The sequence below is a fragment of the Oncorhynchus gorbuscha genome, linkage group LG14, assembly GCF_021184085.1.
Source record: "Oncorhynchus gorbuscha isolate QuinsamMale2020 ecotype Even-year linkage group LG14, OgorEven_v1.0, whole genome shotgun sequence".
NCBI classification, from domain to species: domain Eukaryota; kingdom Metazoa; phylum Chordata; class Actinopteri; order Salmoniformes; family Salmonidae; genus Oncorhynchus; species Oncorhynchus gorbuscha.
Window position 1 is genome coordinate 59093038 of NC_060186.1, and position 21303 is coordinate 59114340.

General features: G+C 41.7%; 1 protein-coding gene across 3 annotated transcripts in view; it reads right to left on the reverse strand.

The window, feature by feature from the left end:
• mthfd1l (methylenetetrahydrofolate dehydrogenase (NADP+ dependent) 1 like) overlaps window positions 1-21303 on the reverse strand; it is a 98840-nt gene that overhangs the window by 53549 nt on the left and 23988 nt on the right. For all 3 annotated transcript variants that reach the window (XM_046298682.1, XM_046298681.1, XM_046298683.1), the window contains 3 exons: window positions 20604-20680; window positions 10242-10382; window positions 5031-5099 (listed from right to left, as the gene is read on the reverse strand). In XM_046298682.1, coding sequence (XP_046154638.1) covers window positions 5031-5099; window positions 10242-10382; window positions 20604-20680 — 287 coding nt within the window. The remainder of the gene's footprint in view (window positions 1-5030; window positions 5100-10241; window positions 10383-20603; window positions 20681-21303) is intronic.

Here is a 21303-nt window from a genome sequence, read left to right on the forward strand (position 1 = left end):
TGGTTGCCTAGAGTGGTTCTCAATCAGAGGCAGGTGTTTATCGTTGTCTCTGATTGGGAACCATATTTAGGCAGCCATATTCTTTGAGTGAGTATTTCGTGGGTGATTGTGTCCTGTCTTTGTTGCACCAGATAGGGCTGTTTCGGTTTTTCACGTTTCTTGTTTTGTAAATTGTTCGTATTTTTCATCTTTCATTAAAGATGTATAAAGATAACCACGCTGCATTTTGGTCCTCCTCTCTCACCAGAAGAAAACCGTAACAGATGCATTTGCTGTTTGTTTTGCTTGTGTTTCAGATTATTGTGTGGCCAAAAGAAATGAGTGTGTCATTTTGGAGTCACTTATTCTAAATAAGAAAATAATAAACTCAGCAAAAAAAGAAATGTCCTCTCACTGTCAACTGCGTTTATTTTCAGCAAACATGTGTAGATACAGTGCCTTGCGAAAGTATTCGGCCCCCTTGAACTTTGCGACCTTTTGCCACATTTCAGGCTTCAAACAAAGATATAAAACTATTATTTTGTGAAGAATCAACAAGTGGGACACAATCATGAAGTGGAACGACATTTATTGGATATTTCAAACTTTTTTAACAAATCAAAAAACTGAAATTGGGCGTGCAAAATTATTCAGCCCCCTTAAGTTAATACTTTGTAGCGCCACCTTTTGCTGCGATTACAGCTGTAAGTCGCTTGGGAGATGTCTATCAGTTTTGCACATCGAGAGACTGAAATTTTTTCCCATTCCTCCTTGCAAAACAGCTCGAGCTCAGTGAGATTGGACGGAGAGCATTTGTGAACAGCAGTTTTCAGTTCTTTCCACAGATCCTCGATTGGATTCAGGTCTGGACTTTGACTTGGCCATTCTAACACCTGGATATGTTTATTTTTGAACCATTCCATTGTAGATTTTGCTTTATGTTTTGGATCATTGTCTTGTTGTAAGACAAATCTCCGTCCCAGTCTCAGGTCTTTTGCAGACTCCATCAGGTTTTCTTCCAGAATAGTCCTGTATTTGGCTCCATCTATCTTCCCATCAATTTGAACCATCTTCCCTGTCCCTGCTGAAGAAAAGCAGGCCCAAACCATGATGCTGCCACCACCATGTTTGACCATGTTTGAGCTGTGTTGCTTTTACGCCAAACATAACGTTTTGCATTGTTGCCAAAAAGTTACATTTTGGTTTCATCTGACCAGAGCACCTTCTACCACATGTTTGGTGTGTCTCCCAGGTGGCTTGTGGCAAATGTTAAACACCACTTTTTATGGATATCTTTAAGAAATGGCTTTCTTCTTGCCACTCTTCCATAAAGGCCAGATTTGTGCAATATACGACTGATTGTTGTCCTATGGACAGAGTCTCCCACCTCAGCTGTAGATCTCTGCAGTTCATCCAGAGTGATCATGGGCCTCTTGGCTGCGTCTCTGATCAGTCTTCTCCTTGTATGAGCTGAAAATTTAGCGGGACGGCCAGGTCTTGGTAGATTTGCAGTGGTCTGATACCTCTTCCATTTCAATATTATCGCTTGCACAGTGCTCCTTGGGATGTTTAAAGCTTGGGAAATCTTTTTGTATCCAAATCCGGCTTTAAACTTCTTCACAACAGTATATCGGACCTGCCTGGTGTGTTCCTTGTTCTTCATGATGCTCTCTGCGCTTTTAACGGACCTCTGAGACTATCATAGTGCAGGTGCATTTATACGGAGACTTGATTACACACAGGTGGATTGTATTTATCATCAGTCATTTAGGTCAACATTGGATCATTCAGAGATCCTCACTGAACTTATGGAGAGAGTTTGCTGCACTGAAAGTAAAGGGGCTGAATAATTTTGCACGCCCAATTTTTCAGTTTTTGATTTGTTAAAAAAGTTTGAAATATCCAATAAATGTCGTTCCACTTGTTGTTGATTCTTCACAAAAAAAACAGTTTTATATCTTTATGTTTGAAGCCTGAAATGTGGCAAAAGGTCGCAAAGTTCAAGGGGGCCGAATACTTTCGCAAGGCACTGTATGTGTATGAACATAACAAGATTCAACAACTGAGACATAAGCTGAATAAGTTCCAGAGACATGTGACTGACAGAATTGGAATAATGTGTCCCTGAACAAAGGAGGGGTCTCTTTTGGATTGAGATCCGGGCTCTTTGCTGGCAATGGCAGAACACTGACCTTCCTGTCTTGCAGGAAATCACACACAGAACGAGCAGTATGTTTGGTGACATTGTCATGCTGGAGAGTCATGTCAGGATGAGCCTGCAGGAAGGGTACCATATGAGGGAGGAGGATGTCTTCCCTGTAAAGCAAAGTGTTGAGATTGCCTGCAATGACAACAAGCTCAGTCTGATGATGCTGTGACACACCGCCCCAGACCATGACGGACCCCCCACCTCGATCCCACTCCAGAGGACCCTGGGCATCTTTCTTTTGGTGTTTTTCACAGTCAGTAGAAAGGCCTCTGACCTTAATTGTGACCTTAATTGCCTACCGTCTGTAAGCTGTTAAGTGTCTTAACGATTGTTCCACAGGTGCATGTTCATTAATTGTTTATGGTTCATTGAACAAGCATGGGAAACAGTGGTCAAACCCTTTACAATGAAGATCTGTGAAGTTATTTGGATTTTTACTAATTATCTTTGAAAGACGTTTCTTTTTTTGCTGAGTTTATGTTTCTAAACAATTATCATGATTACAGATAGATCTGAATGAATTGTGAATTAGATTCATTGCTGTCCAAAGGACTGTGTGTGTGTGTGTTTTATTTGCGAGGCAGAGAGCATAATTTACAAAGCCCCAGAGAGTAGGAACCCAGCACAGCAGGACCTGCACTGGGTCAGAGCAGACCACCTTTGGTTGACTTTGAACAGGCATGTTTGTGTGCATGGTGTTTGTACTGTATGTATACAGTAGATTAGAGGCAGTATGGGTGTGCGTGTTTCAGTCAGTCCCACTTAGAGTAAATTGGCCGTTTTAGAACACACGTACAGTAATCCTGGCCCTCTCGACTACAGATACAGGGCAGGCAACTATTACTTTCTTCCTATCTCTTTACAGACCCTGCTCCATCTGTGAAAACATACATATACACGCACGCACACACACAAGGGCACAGAGGGCCTAACTAAACTGAAAATTCCCACGGACCCTTTAGGCCTGGTCCATCCCGATATGCATCCCCCCTTCAGAAACACAGGAAACACAGACAGGAAAGGTTCCACAAAACAGGACTCCAACGTTTCCTCCCAAAACATAAAACCACTCTCTGCAACACCACTTTCCCCCCCTGCTCCCCAAAACAAAAAACTAATCCCTACTCAAACCCACACCCTAAAAACATAAAACCACCTCCCAAAACAAAAAAGTAGCCAGCCAACAACTAACATTTCCTAGTTTCTAACCCCTTCAATGTTTGCATACATATGCTGTCAATTATTGAACATTCTAATTGATGACATTACAACGGGCTGTTAAATCTTCATTGAACTAACATTTAAGCAATAATTTCTGAGGAGGGCATTGTTGCTGATATTGCCAACATATTTATAAAATACTGATAACATTTTTTAAAGTAAATCATATTTTAACGAGTAAAGTTGCTGCCCATGCGGTCTGGTTGTTAGTTATTTTCTCGTGTTTTGTCCCAGTCGTCAATTAATCATTTGACTTTGCTATGCTAAAAAAAAAATAATAGGAATTTAGCTAGCTAGCTAGCAGAGATTCAATGATGATGATGATGAGAGACAAGAACTTCAATAAATAATGATTTAATAAATATCCAATAGGCCTACATAGGTCGCACTGCGTACATTCATTCTTGGGCTAGCTAGGCTATTGGTGCTGAAGAGATCGCATTTGTAAAATGACACATTATTGCACAGGTCATAAGGCAGATATGTAGGTTTATACAACCACCAACTTTTGTAAACCAAATAGTAGCATTGAAAAATAATGTGTTGATGATTTTCTCCCCTGAGAGTTAATGCATTTCCTGCCTGGGCTGCAGGACAGTGAAATTACGACATTAACACGTCATGGTACATTGAAGGAGTCCCAAAACTCCCGCATATCAACCAATCAGTATCCAGGATCCAAATAACCAGTTTTATAATTCAGAATAACCCTTTGAGTGAGTTGGACTGATTTTATCCAGTATTTGAGTTTCCATTGTGTGGTCATTGTAAATAATAATTCATGTTTCAATCATTAAATTGCAATTAATCCTACAGTTCTCCTTGTAGTGTAATCAATTAGAATCATTCAATTAGAGTGTACAACAATGGAAGGCATAATGACATTGCTCTGGAGACTGTTCCAGAGGCTCTCCCTGAGGGCAGGTCCACTACAGACACACCAGCCCCAGCAGTCAGAGGGGGCCAGATCAAGATGTAATCCAGCTCTTTATCAGTTTAATCATTCAGTCCATCAGCCCAAATCTCCATCTCCCTCCATCTCTATTCCTCCATCGCCTCAAGAGAGAATCGGGTATGGGCGTTTCCACTAGCATGGGCCAGTCAGAGGTCACACGTGTGTGTGTGTGTGTGTGTGTGTGTGTGTGTGTGTGTGTGTGTGTGTGTGTGTGTGTGTGTGTGTGTGTGTGTGTGTGTGTGTGTGTGTGTGTGTGTGTGTGTGTGTGTGTGTGTGTGTGTGTGTGTGTGAACGTACACGGTCATGTCTCAGAGAACAATGAGATGCAGATGTACGGAGAGGCAGGGTAAACGTCTGGACCATCACACCCAACCTCAACTGATTGCTCTTCAGTTCAATACTAAACAACTGCTCTTAGCTCACAGTTACACTCATTTCCCAGTCTCTAGGAACTTGGAATGTATGAATCTAAGAGGATTGGATAGGTGTTAATAAAATGGCAAAAGTTCAGAAAAAATTGCTCTGATAGCCTATGTGGAATTTTCGGGATATTCCTGAACAACAGTGCAGTCATCACCCTGTCTATGACAACATCGTTGTCCTCTCTCTATAATGTTCTTCATCTCATGCTTGGATAGCAACGAGTATGTGTGGTTAGAGACTCACTTCTAGGGTCTGCATAAGGGTAGGCTTGATGGCATCCTTCATGAGCACCGCAAGTGCTCCACTCACACCCTGAGAGAGAGAGAGAAAGAGAAGTTGTTAGTGCTGAAATTCGTGAAGGGATTTTACAGTATCCTACCAATAAAATAACCAGTAAGCATGCAAACCACACAATAAAACGGCTGTTAAAGCAATTCAAAACCAAAACCCATATTTCCATACACATATCTATGACACACACACGGCCCATCCCTACTTATCATCATTTCCAAACTCCAGTCTGGCCTGGTTGTGTGTTTTCCAGTCAATGCGGCATTCCTGATTATCCATAACAGAATATGGGATCCTCCTCAGTGAGCCAGGCCTATATGGCGCAACAACACCACCACCACCACATCCAGTTGGGGGGGGGGGGGGGGGGGGGGGACCTGGGCCAACATGGCTCCACAGTGGAGCTAATAGTTATGGGTTTCAAGGGCAGCTGGAGGCCATTTTGGGTCAAACGAGATCCATGTTGCGTGCTCAAGCTCCTCTGTCTCCTGAGAGGCCCAGCAACCACCCTGCCTAGTCTCCATAATGGCAGGGACATGATAGTGGAGGGTCACTAGGGGTTAAATCCCTATAAAACCTGGTGGGGAAGCTACTTTTAGCCTATAATAACACCATAAACTTAACCTCTTCGAGCAAAGGTTCAACCATTTTGAATGTTATACTGACTCGATTCCCTGAGTCATTTCCTGTCTTCATTTGTATCCGAGTTAGTGGCGTTCAAGCAGGCAGAAATCCGGCCAGTATGACGTAACACTGTGATAACAAAAGACTGCTGGTCTCACGGTAATTGACCGTTTAGCATTTCCAGGCTTCCACACATACAGTGGGGCAAAAAAGTATTTATTCAGCTACCAATTGTGCAAGTTCTACCACTTAAAAAGTTGAGAGGCCTGTAATTTTCATCATAGGTACACTTCAACTATAACAGACAAAATTAGAAGAAAAAAAAATCCAGACAATCACATTGTAGGATTTTTAATGAATTTATTTGCAAATTATGGTGGAAAACAAGTATTTGGTCAATAACAAAAGTTTTAGTCAAGTCTAAAGAAACATGATATGAAGAAAATGTATTTCAGAAGAACAGAATATGAGTTGGCTTACTGTATGTCTGGCTATGCTCCATGCCATAGGCTTGTTCATTTAAGTGAAAATATATGGTTATAAGTACCATTATTTTATATGATTTTATATTAAGAAGAATATCATTTACCTTAGCTGGGGAAAAACATTTATTATGGAGCAAGAGTGCATATGAAGTGGATATTAATTAAGAGTAAAAGTGATCACGTGAAAAAGGTCCTAAATGCCAGATTTAGAGTTATTTGGCAAATTTAGTTGTGAATGAAACAAACCTTAGAAATCAGAGCATATATGGGCTGCATGGAGCGACTATCTGCTATTGATTTGAGAAAGAACCTTGCCTCAGGCTGCACAGCTGTCAAATCAATTTACATTTAGAATGGTCCATGATTAAATGGTTAGGAACAGGGGGAGGGGAAAAAAGACATCTGTCTGTACTCCAATAGAGAATGGAGGACTCTGGCTTTCCCACCGGTCTGTTTGGTAGGCTACTTCAGTTTTATAGCGGAGCATAATATGACCAGCTGAGAAATAAACACCACTTATTTCACTGCACTCAACCACTGTCTGAGGAGTATGCTCTCGCTGCCAGAAAGGTGATGTTCCGCCCAAACTCTATGCCATGGGCTCGCCAACCTTGTTCCTGCAGCTACCCAGTTCTTAATTTGGGAAAAGTGAAAATCTGTTTGGGAACATCGATATTAACATGTTTTTGCAACTAAACACATTTAACTTAACTGTTGACAGCCAGTCTGCGTGCTCTAGAAAGGAAGAGGAGGAAGACATGGAAACAAACGCATGGTGGTGAGATTCTGTATAGCTAAAGGTAATGTCAGCCAAACAAGAAAATACATGTTTAAATTTAAAACAACAATCCCTATTACTAGGCTGTTCAAAATCAAATACTAATTCACAAATTGTAGACTAACTGTAAGCCGCCCTGCACAATCAATGAATCAACAGCATGGTCTAAGGCTATACGTTCTGTCCAGACTCATGGATATACATGTTGGAGCGTAGTGTAAGGTAACCAGTCCATCTAATGTGCATAATAATACAGTCCACACTCAATTATGTATGAAAGAAATGGTAATATGCAGTAGACTATGTACTGTAGAACGGTACAAGCATCATTTTAATTCAGGTTATTTTTGGGCCTCTGGGCTCTAACTCTAATATACCTATGGGTGTTTTTAATTCATCATCACCTTAAGACAGCGCTGTTCATATGGTTTACACTGTTGCAATCTGCTGACTAACTTTATTCACAGTGAGGTGAGCTATAAAAATATGATAAGCTGTTTTGATGATAAGTGTTGGATTTGATTGCATTTGCACTGTTCTCCAAAGTGAAGATAAAGAATTACATGCATAATCACATTTATTATAAAATGTGCATTTTTATAGTTAAAATTATCTTCCCCAAACTTGAAACTCACTAGCAGCCAATGCATGCCAGTTAGGGTCTACACCTGTTGGAAAGCAGATTAACATGCTTCATTTTAAGAAGTTATGTTATTTCAAACATTAGCAAAACATATAGGCCAGACTACATAAGGTGTGCCACTATGATTTGCTTACTGCACAAGCTGGGCATCATTAACAAGTGATGGGCTAATATTGTCACCCATCAGACTAACCTTAATTTGATGTAGTCTTTACATATACTAAATAATATATACAGTACCAGTCGAAAGTTTGGACACCTACCTCATTCCAGGGGTTTTCAGTATTTTTTACTATTCTCTACATTGTAGAATAATAGTGAAAACATCAAAACTATGAAATAACAGCTTTGCACAATCTTGGCATTCTCTCAACCAGCTTCATGAGGTAGTCACCTGGACGCACTTCAATTAACATGTGTGCCTTGTTAAAAGTACATTTGTGGAATTTCTTTCCTTCTTAATGCATTTGAGCCAATCAGTTGTGTTGTGACAAGGTAGGGTTGGTAAGTCCATATTATGGCAAGAAAGGTTCAAATAAGCAGAGAGAAACGACAGTCCATCATTACTTAAAAGACACAAAGGTCAGTCAATTCAAAAAAATTCAAATAACTTTGAAAGTTTCTTCAAGTCACAAAAACCATCAAGCGCTATGATGAAACTGCCTGTCATGAGGACCGCCACATGAAAGGAAGACCCAGAATTACCTCTGCTGCAGAGGATACGTTCATTAGAGTTACTGTTGCCAGAGATATTATAGAAAGAAGATAGAAACCCAATGAATGAGTGAACACATAATGCCCCATCCAGCAGACTGTCGACCAATCGCGTTCACGTTGTCAAGCTGTGTCATGCGGTTGCTAAACTAATCATCAAGCAATCCCTTCTCAAAAAAACGTTCCTATTTTCCTCGAAAGTATGTAATGTCACGATTCCAAAGCTATACGATACTACAGATAAGTTAATCATCTCACATCTCGGAAAATATTTGTAATGTTGTACTTCTTGTTGATGAAATTCTAGCTAATGTTGGGTTTTAAGCTAGCGCCCAATAGACCCATTCACTCCTCGAAAGAGAGCGCGCTTTGTACAACAATCGTCCAGAATGCACCGCGCAGCCCATTGATGTAGCATGGGCAAAGTTTCCCCATCTCCTCAAAAGTATACCTGCTGTTGTGAATGTTAAGACTCCACTCTGAGGGACATCGATCTACATGTTGAACAATGTGAGATTGTAGACTCCTAAATTTATAGTGCAGTTTCTTTTGGCGATTTTACAGGTAACTAGTTATGTTACATGCTGATATTGTCTTTGGTGTTAGTGTGTAGCTACGTTTGCTAGCTACACCAGATGACCAAACGTATGTGGACACCTGCTCCAGAGTACAATGGCGACGAGCTTTACACCACACCAGCCGAGACTTGGCATTGCGCATGGTGATCTTACGCTTGTGTGCAGCTGCTCAGCCATGGAAACCCCTTTCATGAAGCTCCCAACGAACAGTTATTGTGCTGACGTTGCTTCCAGAGGCAGTTTGGACACTCGGTAGTGAGTGTTACAACAAAGGACAGATGATTTTTATGCGTTACAGCACTCGGCGGTCCCATTCTGTGAGCTTGTGTGGCTTACCACTTCACGACTGAGACGTTGTTGCAAGACCTTTCCACTTCACAATAATAATAATAATAATAATAATATATGCCATTTAGCAGACGCTTTTATCCAAAGCGACTTACCTTTCCACTTCACAATAACAGGACTTATAGTTGACCAATAACAGGACTTATAGTTGACCGGGGCAGCTCTAGTAGTACAGAAGTAGACGAACAGACTTGTTGGAAAGGTGGCATCCTATGATGGTGCCACGTTTAAAGTCACTGAGCTCTTCAGTAAGGCCATTCTACTGCCAATGTTTCTCTATGTAGATTGCATGGCTGTGTGCTCGATTTTATACACCCGTCAGCAACGGGTGTAGCTGAAATAGCCGAATCCACTCATTTGAACGGTTGTCCACATGCACTATCTATCTATCTATCTATAGATGTAGCTAGGTAGATACTCTTATTTATATATATATGTATATATAAATAAATAAGAGTATCTACCTAGCTAGTTGCTTGCCACCCCATAGAAAGCATTGCATTGTGGATTTTGTAGTCGATTGGAGCTGCAACGGATTTCCACAATGATTTTCCATGTTGCTACCAACCTTAATATAACACCAAAATGAAACATTTGTCTCATGACATCTGTGATAATGTTAATGTGTTGACTGAGTTTAAGTTACACATTTCGAGCCAAATCTCCACTTGACAAGATAATCAGGAAGGACAAGAAAGACAAAGCGAGCTTAGTGAAGAGGTCTTGACATATGACAGCCGTCGTAATGTTTTATAGGCTGATGTTAAAATACGCTATGGCCATTAAAGTAATTTCTGACTGATGTCTTTAAGTGGAACAATACTGCAACCGATTAGCCCTAACTGAAACCGTTTAGCTCTCATCACACACACACACACACACACTTGCAACAGCAGGATTGTGGGTTCGATTCCTGGGGCCAACCTTAGGTAAAATGTCAAATGTATGCACGCATGATTTTGGATAATGGTATTTATTATATGATTATATTACCAGGTCCTCTGCTGTGACGGGCTGTCCACTGCGGCTGCTGCCCACCACCATACGTCCCAGTCTGGTCTTCATGTCCCCCAGTCCATCAGCCAGGGCCAGGATAGCCATGATCTCACTGGCCACCGCTATGTCAAACTGGGTCTACACAGGGGGAGAGAAACATTGTGTGTATTTACAGACGATATCAAAATCTCAATGGCCACTGCTATGTCAAACTGGGTCTACACAGGAGGGAAATATGTACACACACACACACTAAACACAAACACAGCATCAATGGCCACTGCTATGTCAAACTGGGACTGCACAAGAGAGAGACGAGGGTCATTCCACTTCAAAAAGCACAAGAAAGATGGTTGACACCCACCCTTTCAGATTATTTTTCTGAGAAATTAAGCTAATTGATTGGACCCAAATAGGTCATTTTAATTTATGAGATTCTGATAATATTCAATAAATATAGTACCCAACATCCAATTCTGACCAAACTTCTTCCTACCAATGAGTAAGACATGATGAATAAATGTTTAAATAAAAAGCCATCCATGGATCCCCCGTGCCAATCCCATCCCAACAACCAGTATACAGCATCAGTTACCTATTTTTGACCAGTAGTATGAAGCTGTGGCTTGGAGTATTGCTTCTCCATACTATGTCATGTATTCCCTGTTAATCTGGTGAAGTGTTTTTCCCCTGTTCAGAGAAATTAGTAATTGAAGTCACTTGCATTATTTACCATAAAGTAGTGTGAAAGTACCAGGTTTTTTGTTCTGGCTATACACACTCTTATCCATTCTGCTGTTCTCTTGTGTTTATTAAATAGGTAACAACATTTCCTTTGCAACTTTGGATAGAAAACCAATAGATTTGGCTCATTCCGAAAATAAATTGTGTGGTCATCCTCACACACCCTCAAGCCAGTCCTCCATGAAAGCAATTCCTTTCTTAGCAACCTACTGATTATTCAACCCAAATCTCCTTGAATAGTCCAACAACTGGCCACTTTCTGAGAGCGCTATCCCAACGCAATTCTCATATGAAGACTTTTCCTACACGTCCAAAGCTTTGGAGAAATGGGCTAGGGACTAAAATATTGTGACATCGCTATTAAGATAATTAATTGCATGGCAGTCTTCTATTTTTTTCAATAATATTATCAGGAAACTTCTTTGGGACTGGGGGGGGCAGTATTGAGTAGCATGGATAATAAGGTGCCCAGAGTAAACTGCCTGCTACTCAGGCCCAAAAGCTAGAATATGCATATACCGTCATTTCTGGACTATTAAGTGCACCTGAATATAAACCGCACCCACTGAATTATTTTAAAAAAAAGATGTATTTTGTACATAAATAAGCCGCACATGTCTATAAGCTGCATGTGCCTACCAGTAAATTTAAACAAATTAACTTTACACAGCCTTTAAACTAAACACGGCTTGTAACAAAAATTAAACAGTAGCCTACCAAGAAAGTCATTGGTCACTATCTTCCTCCTCCTGTGCACTGAAACCACTGAAGTCATCTCCTTCGGTGTCGGAGTTGAATAGCCCCAGAATTGCTTCATCAGATGTTGGATCGTTTTCATTGTCGCTCTCGTCACTTTCATCCGGAGGCAAATTCCCCGCTGAGCTCAAGCTGCCCTTTCAACACGCAGCAGTCCAGCCTTTCGAAACCAGTTGATGATAGTGGATTTTTTTGACAATGCTCCACGCTGTCAGGACCCACTGGCAGACTTGACCAGAAGTTGCTCTTCGCATGCGGCCCGTTTTAGTGAAGGATTTCTCCCCACTTGTCATCCAAGCCTCCCACTGAACACGGAGCACCACCTTAAATGCACGATTTACACTGATGTCAAGTGGCTGCAAATACTTTGGGCCATCTGCTTTTCTTCCCTCTGAAAGCTTTTGTCTTTTGTCAGTTCCTCACGCTGCTGTTTCCAACGTCTTATCATCGACTCATTAAGGCCAAGCTCCCGTGCAGCAGCTCTATTTCCTTTTCCAACAGCCAGAACGATCGCCTTCAACTTGAAAGCTACATCATATGCATTTCTCTGTGTCTTTGCCATGATGAGGGTCACAAAATTACTACGGTAATCAGAATGATGGGAAGTTTGAGCGCGCTCGATTTACTCACATTATGTGACGGTGGTCAGTTTTTTTGGCGGCATGAATCTTGTGAAAGCGGGAAAAATCCATAAATTAGCCGCGTCATTGTATAACCCGCGAGGTTCAAAGCTTGGGAATAAAGTAGCGTCTTATAGTCCGGAAATGATGGTAATTAGTAGATCTGGATAGAAAACACTGAAGTTCCTAAAACTGTTTGAATGATGTCTGTGAGTACAACAGAACTCATATGGCAGGCAAAAACCAGAGAAAAAACCCAACTAGGAAGTGGGAAATATAAAGTTTGTAGTTTTTCAAGTCATTGCCTATCGGATATACAGCGTCTATGGGGTCATATTGCACTTCCTAAGGCTTCCACTAGATGCCAACAGTCTTTAGAACCTTGCTTGAGGCTTCTACTGTGAAGGGGGAGAGAATGAGAGCTGTTTCAACCAGATGTCTGGCAGAGTGCCATGAGTTCAGTCTTGCGTGTGCTCGTGAGAGCGACTTGTGTTCCAATGCATTACTAAAGACAAAGGAACTCTCCAGTTGAAACATTATTGAAGATTTATGATAAAAACATCCTAAAGATTGATTCTATACCTCGTTTGACATGTTTCTAGGAACTGTAATTTGACTTTTCGTCTGAACTTTCGCGTGGACTTGCCCGCGCCTCCTGTGTTTGGATTTGTAAACTAAACGAGCAAACAAAAAGGAGGTATTTGGACATAAATGATGGACTTTATTGAACAAAACGAACACTTGAGGAATTGGGATTCCTGGGAGTGCATTCTGACGAAGATCAAAGGTAAGTGAATATTTATAATGCTTTTTCTAAATTTTGTGACACCTCTCCTTTGGAAAATGGCTGTATGTTTTTCTGTGACTTGGCGCTGACCAAACATAATCGCAAGGTGTGCTTTTGCCATAAAGCGTTTTGAAATCTGACACAGCGGTTGCCAACATAGACAGGGCTCTAACTCCTCTAGCTCCACAATGAAATAGGGTGCAGGCCAGGCAGCAGGCTATTAGCCAGCCTGCCAGCATAGTGGAGTCTGCCACTAGCATAGTTAGTGTAGTCAGCTCAGCTATCACCATTGAGACCGTGTCTGTGCCTCGACCTGGGTTGGGCAAAACTAAACATGGCGGTGTTCGCCTTAGCAATCTCACTAGGATAAAGACCACCTCCATTCCTGTCATTACTGAAAGAGATCATGATACCTCACATCTCAAAATAGGGCTACTTAATGTTAGATCCCTTACTTCAAAGGCAATTATAGTCAATGAACTAATCACTGATCATAATCTTGATGTGATTGGCCTGACTGAAACATGGCTTAAGCCTGATGAATTTACTGTGTTAAATGAGGCCTCACCTCCTGGCTACACTAGTGACCATATCCCCGTGCATCCCGCAAAGGCGGAGGTGTTGCTAACATTTACATAGCAAATTTCAATTTACAAAAAAAAAATGAGTTTTCGTTTTTGAGCTTCTAGTCATGAAATCTATGCAGCCTACTCAATCACTTTTATAGCTACTGTTTACAGGCCTCCTGGGCCATAAAGCGTTTCTCACTGAGTTCCCTGAATTCCTATCAGACCTTGTAGTCATTGCAGATAATATTCTAATCTTTGGTGACTTTAATATTCACATGGAAAAGTCCACAGACCCACTCCAAAAGGCTTTTGGAGCCATCATCGACTCAGTTTTTGTCCAACATGTCTCTGGACCCACTCACTCTCACAGTCATACGCTGGACCTAGTTTTGTCCCATGGAATAAATGTTGTGGATCTTAATGTTTTTCCTCATAATCCTGGACTATCAGACCACCATTTTATTACGTTTGCAATTGCAACAAATAATCTGCTCAGACCCCAACCAAGGAACATCAAAAGTCGTGCTATAAATTCACAGACAACACAAAGATTCCTTGATGCCCTTCCAGACTCCCTCTGCCTACCCAAGGACGCCAGAGGACAAAAATCCGTTAACCACCTAACTGAGGATCTCAATTTAACCTTGCGCAATACCCTAGATGCAGTTGCACCCCTAAAAACTAAAAAAATGTCTCATAAGAAACTAGCTCCATGGTACACAGAAAATACCCGAGCTCTGAAGCAAGCTTCCAGAAAATTGGAACGGAAATGGCGCCACACCAAACTGGAAGTCTTCCGACTAGCTTGGAAGGATGGTACCGTGCAGTACCGAAGAGCCCTTACTGCTGCTCGATCGTCCTATTTTTCTAACTTAATTGAGGAAAATAAGAACAATCCGAAATTCCTTTTTGATACTGTGGCAAAGCTAACTAAAAAGCAGCATTCCCCAAGAGGGATGACTTGCACTTTAGCAGTGATAAATTCATGAACTTCTTTGAGGAAAAGATTATGATTATTAGAAAGCAAATTACGGACTCCTCTTTAAACCTGCGTATTCCTCCAAACCTCAGTTGTCCTGAGTCTGCACAACTCTGCCAGGACCTAGGATCAAGAGAGACGCTCAAGTGTTTTAGTACTATATCTCTTGACACAATGATGAAAATAATCATGGCCTCTAAACCTTCAAGCTGTATACTGGACCCTATTCCAACTAAACTACTGAAAGAGCTGCTTCCTGTGCTTGGCCCTCCTATGTTGAACATAATAAACGGCTCTCTATCCACTGGATGTGTACCAAACTCACTAAAAGTGGCAGTAATAAAGCCTCTCTTGAAAAAGCCAAACCTTGACCCAGAAAATATAAAAAACTATCGGCCTATATCGAATCTTCCATTCCTCTCAAAGATTTTAGAGAAGGCTGTTGCGCAGCAACTCACTGCCTTCCTGAAGACAAACAATGTATACGAAATGCTTCAGTCTGGTTTTAGACCCCATCATAGCACTGAGACGGCACTTGTGAAGGTGGTAAATGACATTTTGATGGCATCGGACCGAGGCTCTGCATCTGTCCTCGTGCTCCTAGACCTTAGTGCTGCTTTTGATACCATCGATCACCACATTCTTTTGGAGAGATTGGAAACTGGTTTAGGTCTTATCTGTCGGAAAGATATCAGTTTGTCTCTGTGAATGGTTTGTCCTCTGACAAATCAACTGTACATTTCGGTGTTCCTCAAGGTTCTGTTTTAGGACCACTATTGTTTTCACTATATATTTTACCTCTTGGGGATGTTATTCGAAAACATAATGTAAACTTTCACTGCTATGCGGATGACACACAGCTGTACATTTCAATGAAACATGGTGAAGCACCAAAATTGCCCTCGCTAGAAGCATGTGTTTCAGACATAAGGAAGTGGATGGCTGCAAACTTTCTACTATTAAACTCGGACAAAACAGAGATGCTTGTTCTAGGTCCCAAGAAACAAAGAGATCTTCTGTTGAATCTGACAATTAATCTTAATGGTTGTACAGTCGTCTCAAATAAAACTGTGAAGGACCTCGGCGTTACTCTGGACCCTGATCTCTTTTGAAGAACATATCAAGACCATTTGAGGACAGCTTTTTTCCATCTACGTAACATTGCAAAAATCAGAAACTTTCTGTCCAAAAATGATGCAGAAAAATTAATCCATGCTTTTGTCACTTCTAGGTTAGACTACTGCAATGCTCTATTTTCCGGGATAAAGCACTAAATAAACTTCAGTTAGTGCTAAATACGGCTGCTAGAATCCTGACTAGAACCAAAAAATTTGATCATATTACTCCAGTGCTAGCCTCTCTACACTGGCTTCCTGTCAAAGCAAGGGCTGATTTCAAGGTTTTACTGCTAACCTACAAAGCATTACATGGGCTTGCTCCTACCTACCTCTCTGATTTGGTCCTGCCGGGACACGTACGCTACGGTCACAAGACGCAGGCCTCCTAATTGTCCCTAGAATTTCTAAGCAAACAGCTGGAGGCAGGGCTTTCTCCTATAGAGCTCCATTTTTATGGAACGGTCTGCCTACCCATGTCAGAGACGCAAACTCGGTCTCAACCTTTAAGTCTTTACTGAAGACTCATCTCTTCAGTGGGTCATATGATTGAGTGTAGTCTGGCCCAGGAGTGGGAAGGTGAACGGAAAGGCTCTGGAGCAACGAACCGCCCTTGCTGTCTCTGCCTGGCCGGTTCCCCTTTTTCCACTGGGATTCTCTGCCTCTAACCCTGTTACGGGGCTGAGTCACTGGCTTGCTGGGGCTCTCTCGTGCCGTCCCTGGGGGGGGATTCACCTGGGGGGGTTGAACTGTTGTGGTCGGCCTGTCTGGGTCCCCCCCTTGGGTTGTACATCGGAGATCTTTGATACTCGGCCTTGTCTCAGGATGGTAAGTTGGTGGTTGAAGATTTCCCAGTGGTGTGGGGGCTGTGCTTTGGCAAAGTGGGTGGGGTTATATCCTTCCTGTTTGGCCCTGTCCGGGGTGTCCTCGGATGGGGCCACAGTGTCTCCTGACCCCTCCTGTCTCAGCCTCCAGTATTTATGCTGCAGTAGTTTATGTGTCGGGGAGGGTCAGTTTGTTTATCTGGAGTACTTCTCCTGTCCTATTCGGTGTCCTGTGTAAATCTAAGTGTGCGTTCTCTAATTCTCTCCTTCTCTCTTTCTTTCTCTCTCTCGGAGGACCTGAGCCCTAGAACCATGCCCCAGGACTACCTGACATGATGACTCCTTGCTGTCCCCAGTCCACCTGGCCATGCTGCTGCTCCAGTTTGAACTGGCCTGGGCCCTAGGACCATGTCCCAGGACTACCTGACATGAGGACTCCTTGCTGTCCCCAGTCCACCTGGCCATGCTCCTGCTCCAGTTTCAACTGTTCTGCCTTACTATTATTCAACCATGCTGGTCATTTATGAACATTTGAACATCTTGGCCACGTTCTGTTATAATCTCCACCCGGCACAGCCAGAAGAGGACTGGCCACCCCACATATGCTCTCTTGAGCCCTAGAACCATGCCCCAGGACTACCTGACATGATGACTCCTTGCTGTCCCCAGTCCACCTGACTGTGCTGCTGCTCCAGTTTCAACTGTTCTGCCTTATTATTATTTGACCATGCTGGTCATTTATGAACATTTGAACATCTTGGTCATGTTCTGTTATAATCTCTACCCGGCACAGCCAGAAGAGGACTGGCCACCCCACATAGCCCGGTTCCTCTCTAGGTTTCTTCCTAGGTTTTGGCCTTTCTAGGGAGTTTTTCCTAGCCACCGTGCTTTTACACCTGCATTGTTTGCTGTTTGGGGTTTTAGGCTGGGTTTCTGTACAGCACTTTGAGATATCAGCTGATGTACGAAGGGCTATATAAATAAATTTGATTTGATTTGATTTGATTACGGAGAAGTTTATCTATATTTCCATGCTTAACACTTGTATCTTTTATCAATGAATGTTATGAGTATTTCTGTCATTTGATGTGGCTCTCTGCACTTTCACCGCATGTTCGTTTGAGACAATGCATTTCTGACCATAAAACACCAATTTCAAATGAGGTTTTTGGACATAAAGATTAACTTTATCGAACAAAACACACATTAATTGTGTAACATGAAGTCCTGTGAGTGCCATTTGATGAAGATCAAAGGTTAGTGATGAATTTAATCGCTATTTCTGATTTTTTTGAGGGCTCTCCTTGGCTAGAAAATGGCTTTATGGTTTTCTGTGACTAGGTGCTGATCTAACATAATCGTTTGGTGTGTTTTCGCCGTAAAGCCTATTTGAAATCGGACACTGTGGCTGGATTTACAAGAAGTTGTGTAATGGTGTAAAATACTTGTATGTTTGAGGAATTTTAATTATGAAATTTCTGTTGTTTTAAATTTAGCGCCCTGCAATTTCACTGGCTGTGGTCGAGGTGGGACGCTTGCGACCAAATTGGATGTTGGGTACTATATTTATTGAATATTATCTGAATCCTATAAATTAAAATGGCCAATTTGAGTGCAATCAATTAGCTTAATTTCTCAGAGATAAGATTCAAATTTCAACAAAATAATGGTTTCAGGAATGGCAATCTTTCTAACTACAGAAAATGTCAGCACAATCTGAGATGGTGGGTGTCATGGCTTGCTGAAATGATATGGAAAGACTCAAGCAACACAAAAATCTTGAGGTGAAATAAGTCAAACTGAATCAGAGGGGAATGACGCAGATAGAGTACACACGTACACACACAACAGAGAACACTTGAGAGAGAACAGCAGGGGAGCTGAGGGAGGGAGTGGAGGGATAACACACACATACACACTGACATGTTAACTACTAACATACGAGTCTGATTCCATCCCAGTGGATAGGATTCCAAGCCAGATTGCTTTTCTACAGGGCATTAGGCAATATAAATTTTTGTAAACACACATGCAGAGTGAGCAATGTTTCATAGATGTGGCCTAGTTTTCCAAAAGCCTTATCGCGTCAGAGTGATGGGGAAACAATGGAAGGAAGGACTGTTGTTTATCTTGTGTGTGTGTGTGTGTGTGTGTGTGTGTGTGTGTGTGTGTGTGTGTGTGTGTGTGTGTGTGTGTGTGTGTGTGTGTCAAGGTTATTGTAGTAAACATATAACTTTTTATTTGCAAATTGAAATAAAATGATTAACCCGTTTGAAAAACTGAAAATATTATCTAAATAAAATAAATACAATCATGAATCCTCTTCCTTTTTTTAATGGTATTTATTCTTTGGTAAAAAAAAAAATCAAATGTGGTTTTCAAGCATTTTTTCAAATGGGTTTTTCAAGCCTCTGAATTTGGGGGGGGGGCACATTGAGATTGACTTCATGATTTAAAGACTCAGTGAGACGACGTTGCGACGAGCAGCACCGCAGATTGAGATGAGTGAGATGCAAGTTTTTGCTCTCACAGTCATACAGAGTATCTGTGAACGTGCATAGATGCGTTTAACGCTGCTACAAAGTGGTGGCTACGGGACCAAAATTTCTACTATTGTTTACTTCGTGCATCTACGACATCTCGCCGAGTCTACATCAGCCTGTCGGCATCTCGCCGAGTCTACCTCAGCCTGCCGGCATCTCGCCGAGTCTAACTCAGCCTGTCGTATTCAAACTTTCAGCGGGGATCCCATTTATTTAGCCAGAATTTCTGGCGACCCCACCCCAACTACACAATTTTGTTGACTCTGCTGCAATTCCCAACTATGGGTCACGACCCCGATGTTGAATACCACTGCCTTATGCATTACTGCCCCACAGTGGCAAGATGTTATCCCCAAAAACACAAATTATACAACACATAAATGGCTCCGAGCCTCCCATGCATAGGCTACTTTCTGTCCCTTACACTAAAACTGAAAAAATATACATAAAAACGAAATAGTAAATCAGATCTGAAACTAACCTGATTTTCAAATCTTAACACTAATAAAAACACAAAACTATAATAACCTTGGTATTGAGTGTGTGTGCGCCTGCGCAAGAAAGAGAAATTGTAAAAGATAAATTACATTAACCACACCGACACAACCGCATCGTTAACCACACCGACACAACCGCATCGTTAACCACACCGACACAACCGCATCGTTAACCACACCGACAACGCATCGCCAGAGTAAAGGCATTAGGACATTTTCTAATACCCCTCCCGATGCTAAGGCCCTGGGGGGCTATAGACTGCACCACTGGATGAGTGATGAGAGGATGAAAGAGGGAGGGAACGGTGGAGGGACAAACATATTCTTGCTAACGATCCAGGAGAGGACAGTATTTTCTGCTTTCAACATTTGCTTTCACTTAAGGTGCTTGCCTCCCATTGAGGGAAGTGTGTTTATTAGCAGGATTTCATTTAGCCCTCATTAATACTGACAGTTACTGACACACCAACACACTTAATTGTGGAAGGCGGGGGGGCGAAGGTCTGTCTCTCTGTGTGTGTATTTAGTGTGTACACGCCAGTCTTTGACGCCACAACGATGTTGTGCACATACTGTATGCACACCTGTTGATAATATGTGGAGTAACCAAAAATGTAATTTACCCCCAATTACAGTGTGAATGCGTGAGCACTGACCATTGAGCCAAACTGGAAGTAATCAGTAAATGAAGGTGTGTAAATGAGTGGTTGGTGGTACATTAGCCAAGACAATGGCCATTAAGATGCCTACATTTTTTATTTATGTATTTACTTTAAGCGACTGAGATTCTACTTGTAATGAAAAGCACCATATAAAATTAAATACATTATTAAATCAGTGAGTTATCACTCAGGTCATACACATAATCACGTGGTTATAACGGACATAACATTTTAAAGATATACTGTACATAGATATAACATACCTCTCGCACATGTCCTTTCTCAGTGCTGGCCTGTCCTACAGTTATCTTCCTCAGGAAACGATCGTTGGTATCAACCACTACAAGACGGAAAAAAACAATCCCAAAAACATAAATATAGAATACTAATTCATACATTACTACATCACACTTAAGATTGCAAAAATCCAGGAACATTCCCAAAAAGACTCCTGGAATCAGGATGGAATAAGCACGAAATCCATGAATCTTCCAACCGGGATTCCTGGAAAACCTGGGATTTTTGCATCCCTAATCGCATAAATAAAAAAATTAAAAATTACATCTAAATTAGTGAGACCCTTCAAAACGTCATAATGTTTCAGTGACATGTGGAAAACATCTGATAGAGGCCAGTTTAACGGTCATTCATAAACATGGACCAGGGAGAGCTTTTAAAACCTGTGTGACCCGCTGGTACACAGTATTGAGTCACGTCCTTTACAACCCAACCCTGGTCTGTAAAACCCATTTGGACAGTAAACAGTATTAAAACACATGTATGAAGGGCCTGTAACTGACACACACGACCTAAAAGAGACCTCTGGATGACCAGCACCAGCCAAGAAAAACCACGCATTTCTCAGACTGGAAATAAACACGTTCTCACAGACATAATTAAGACACATGCTCCCAAGTGGCGCAGCGGTCTTAGGCACTGCATCTCAGTGCTAGAGGTGTCACT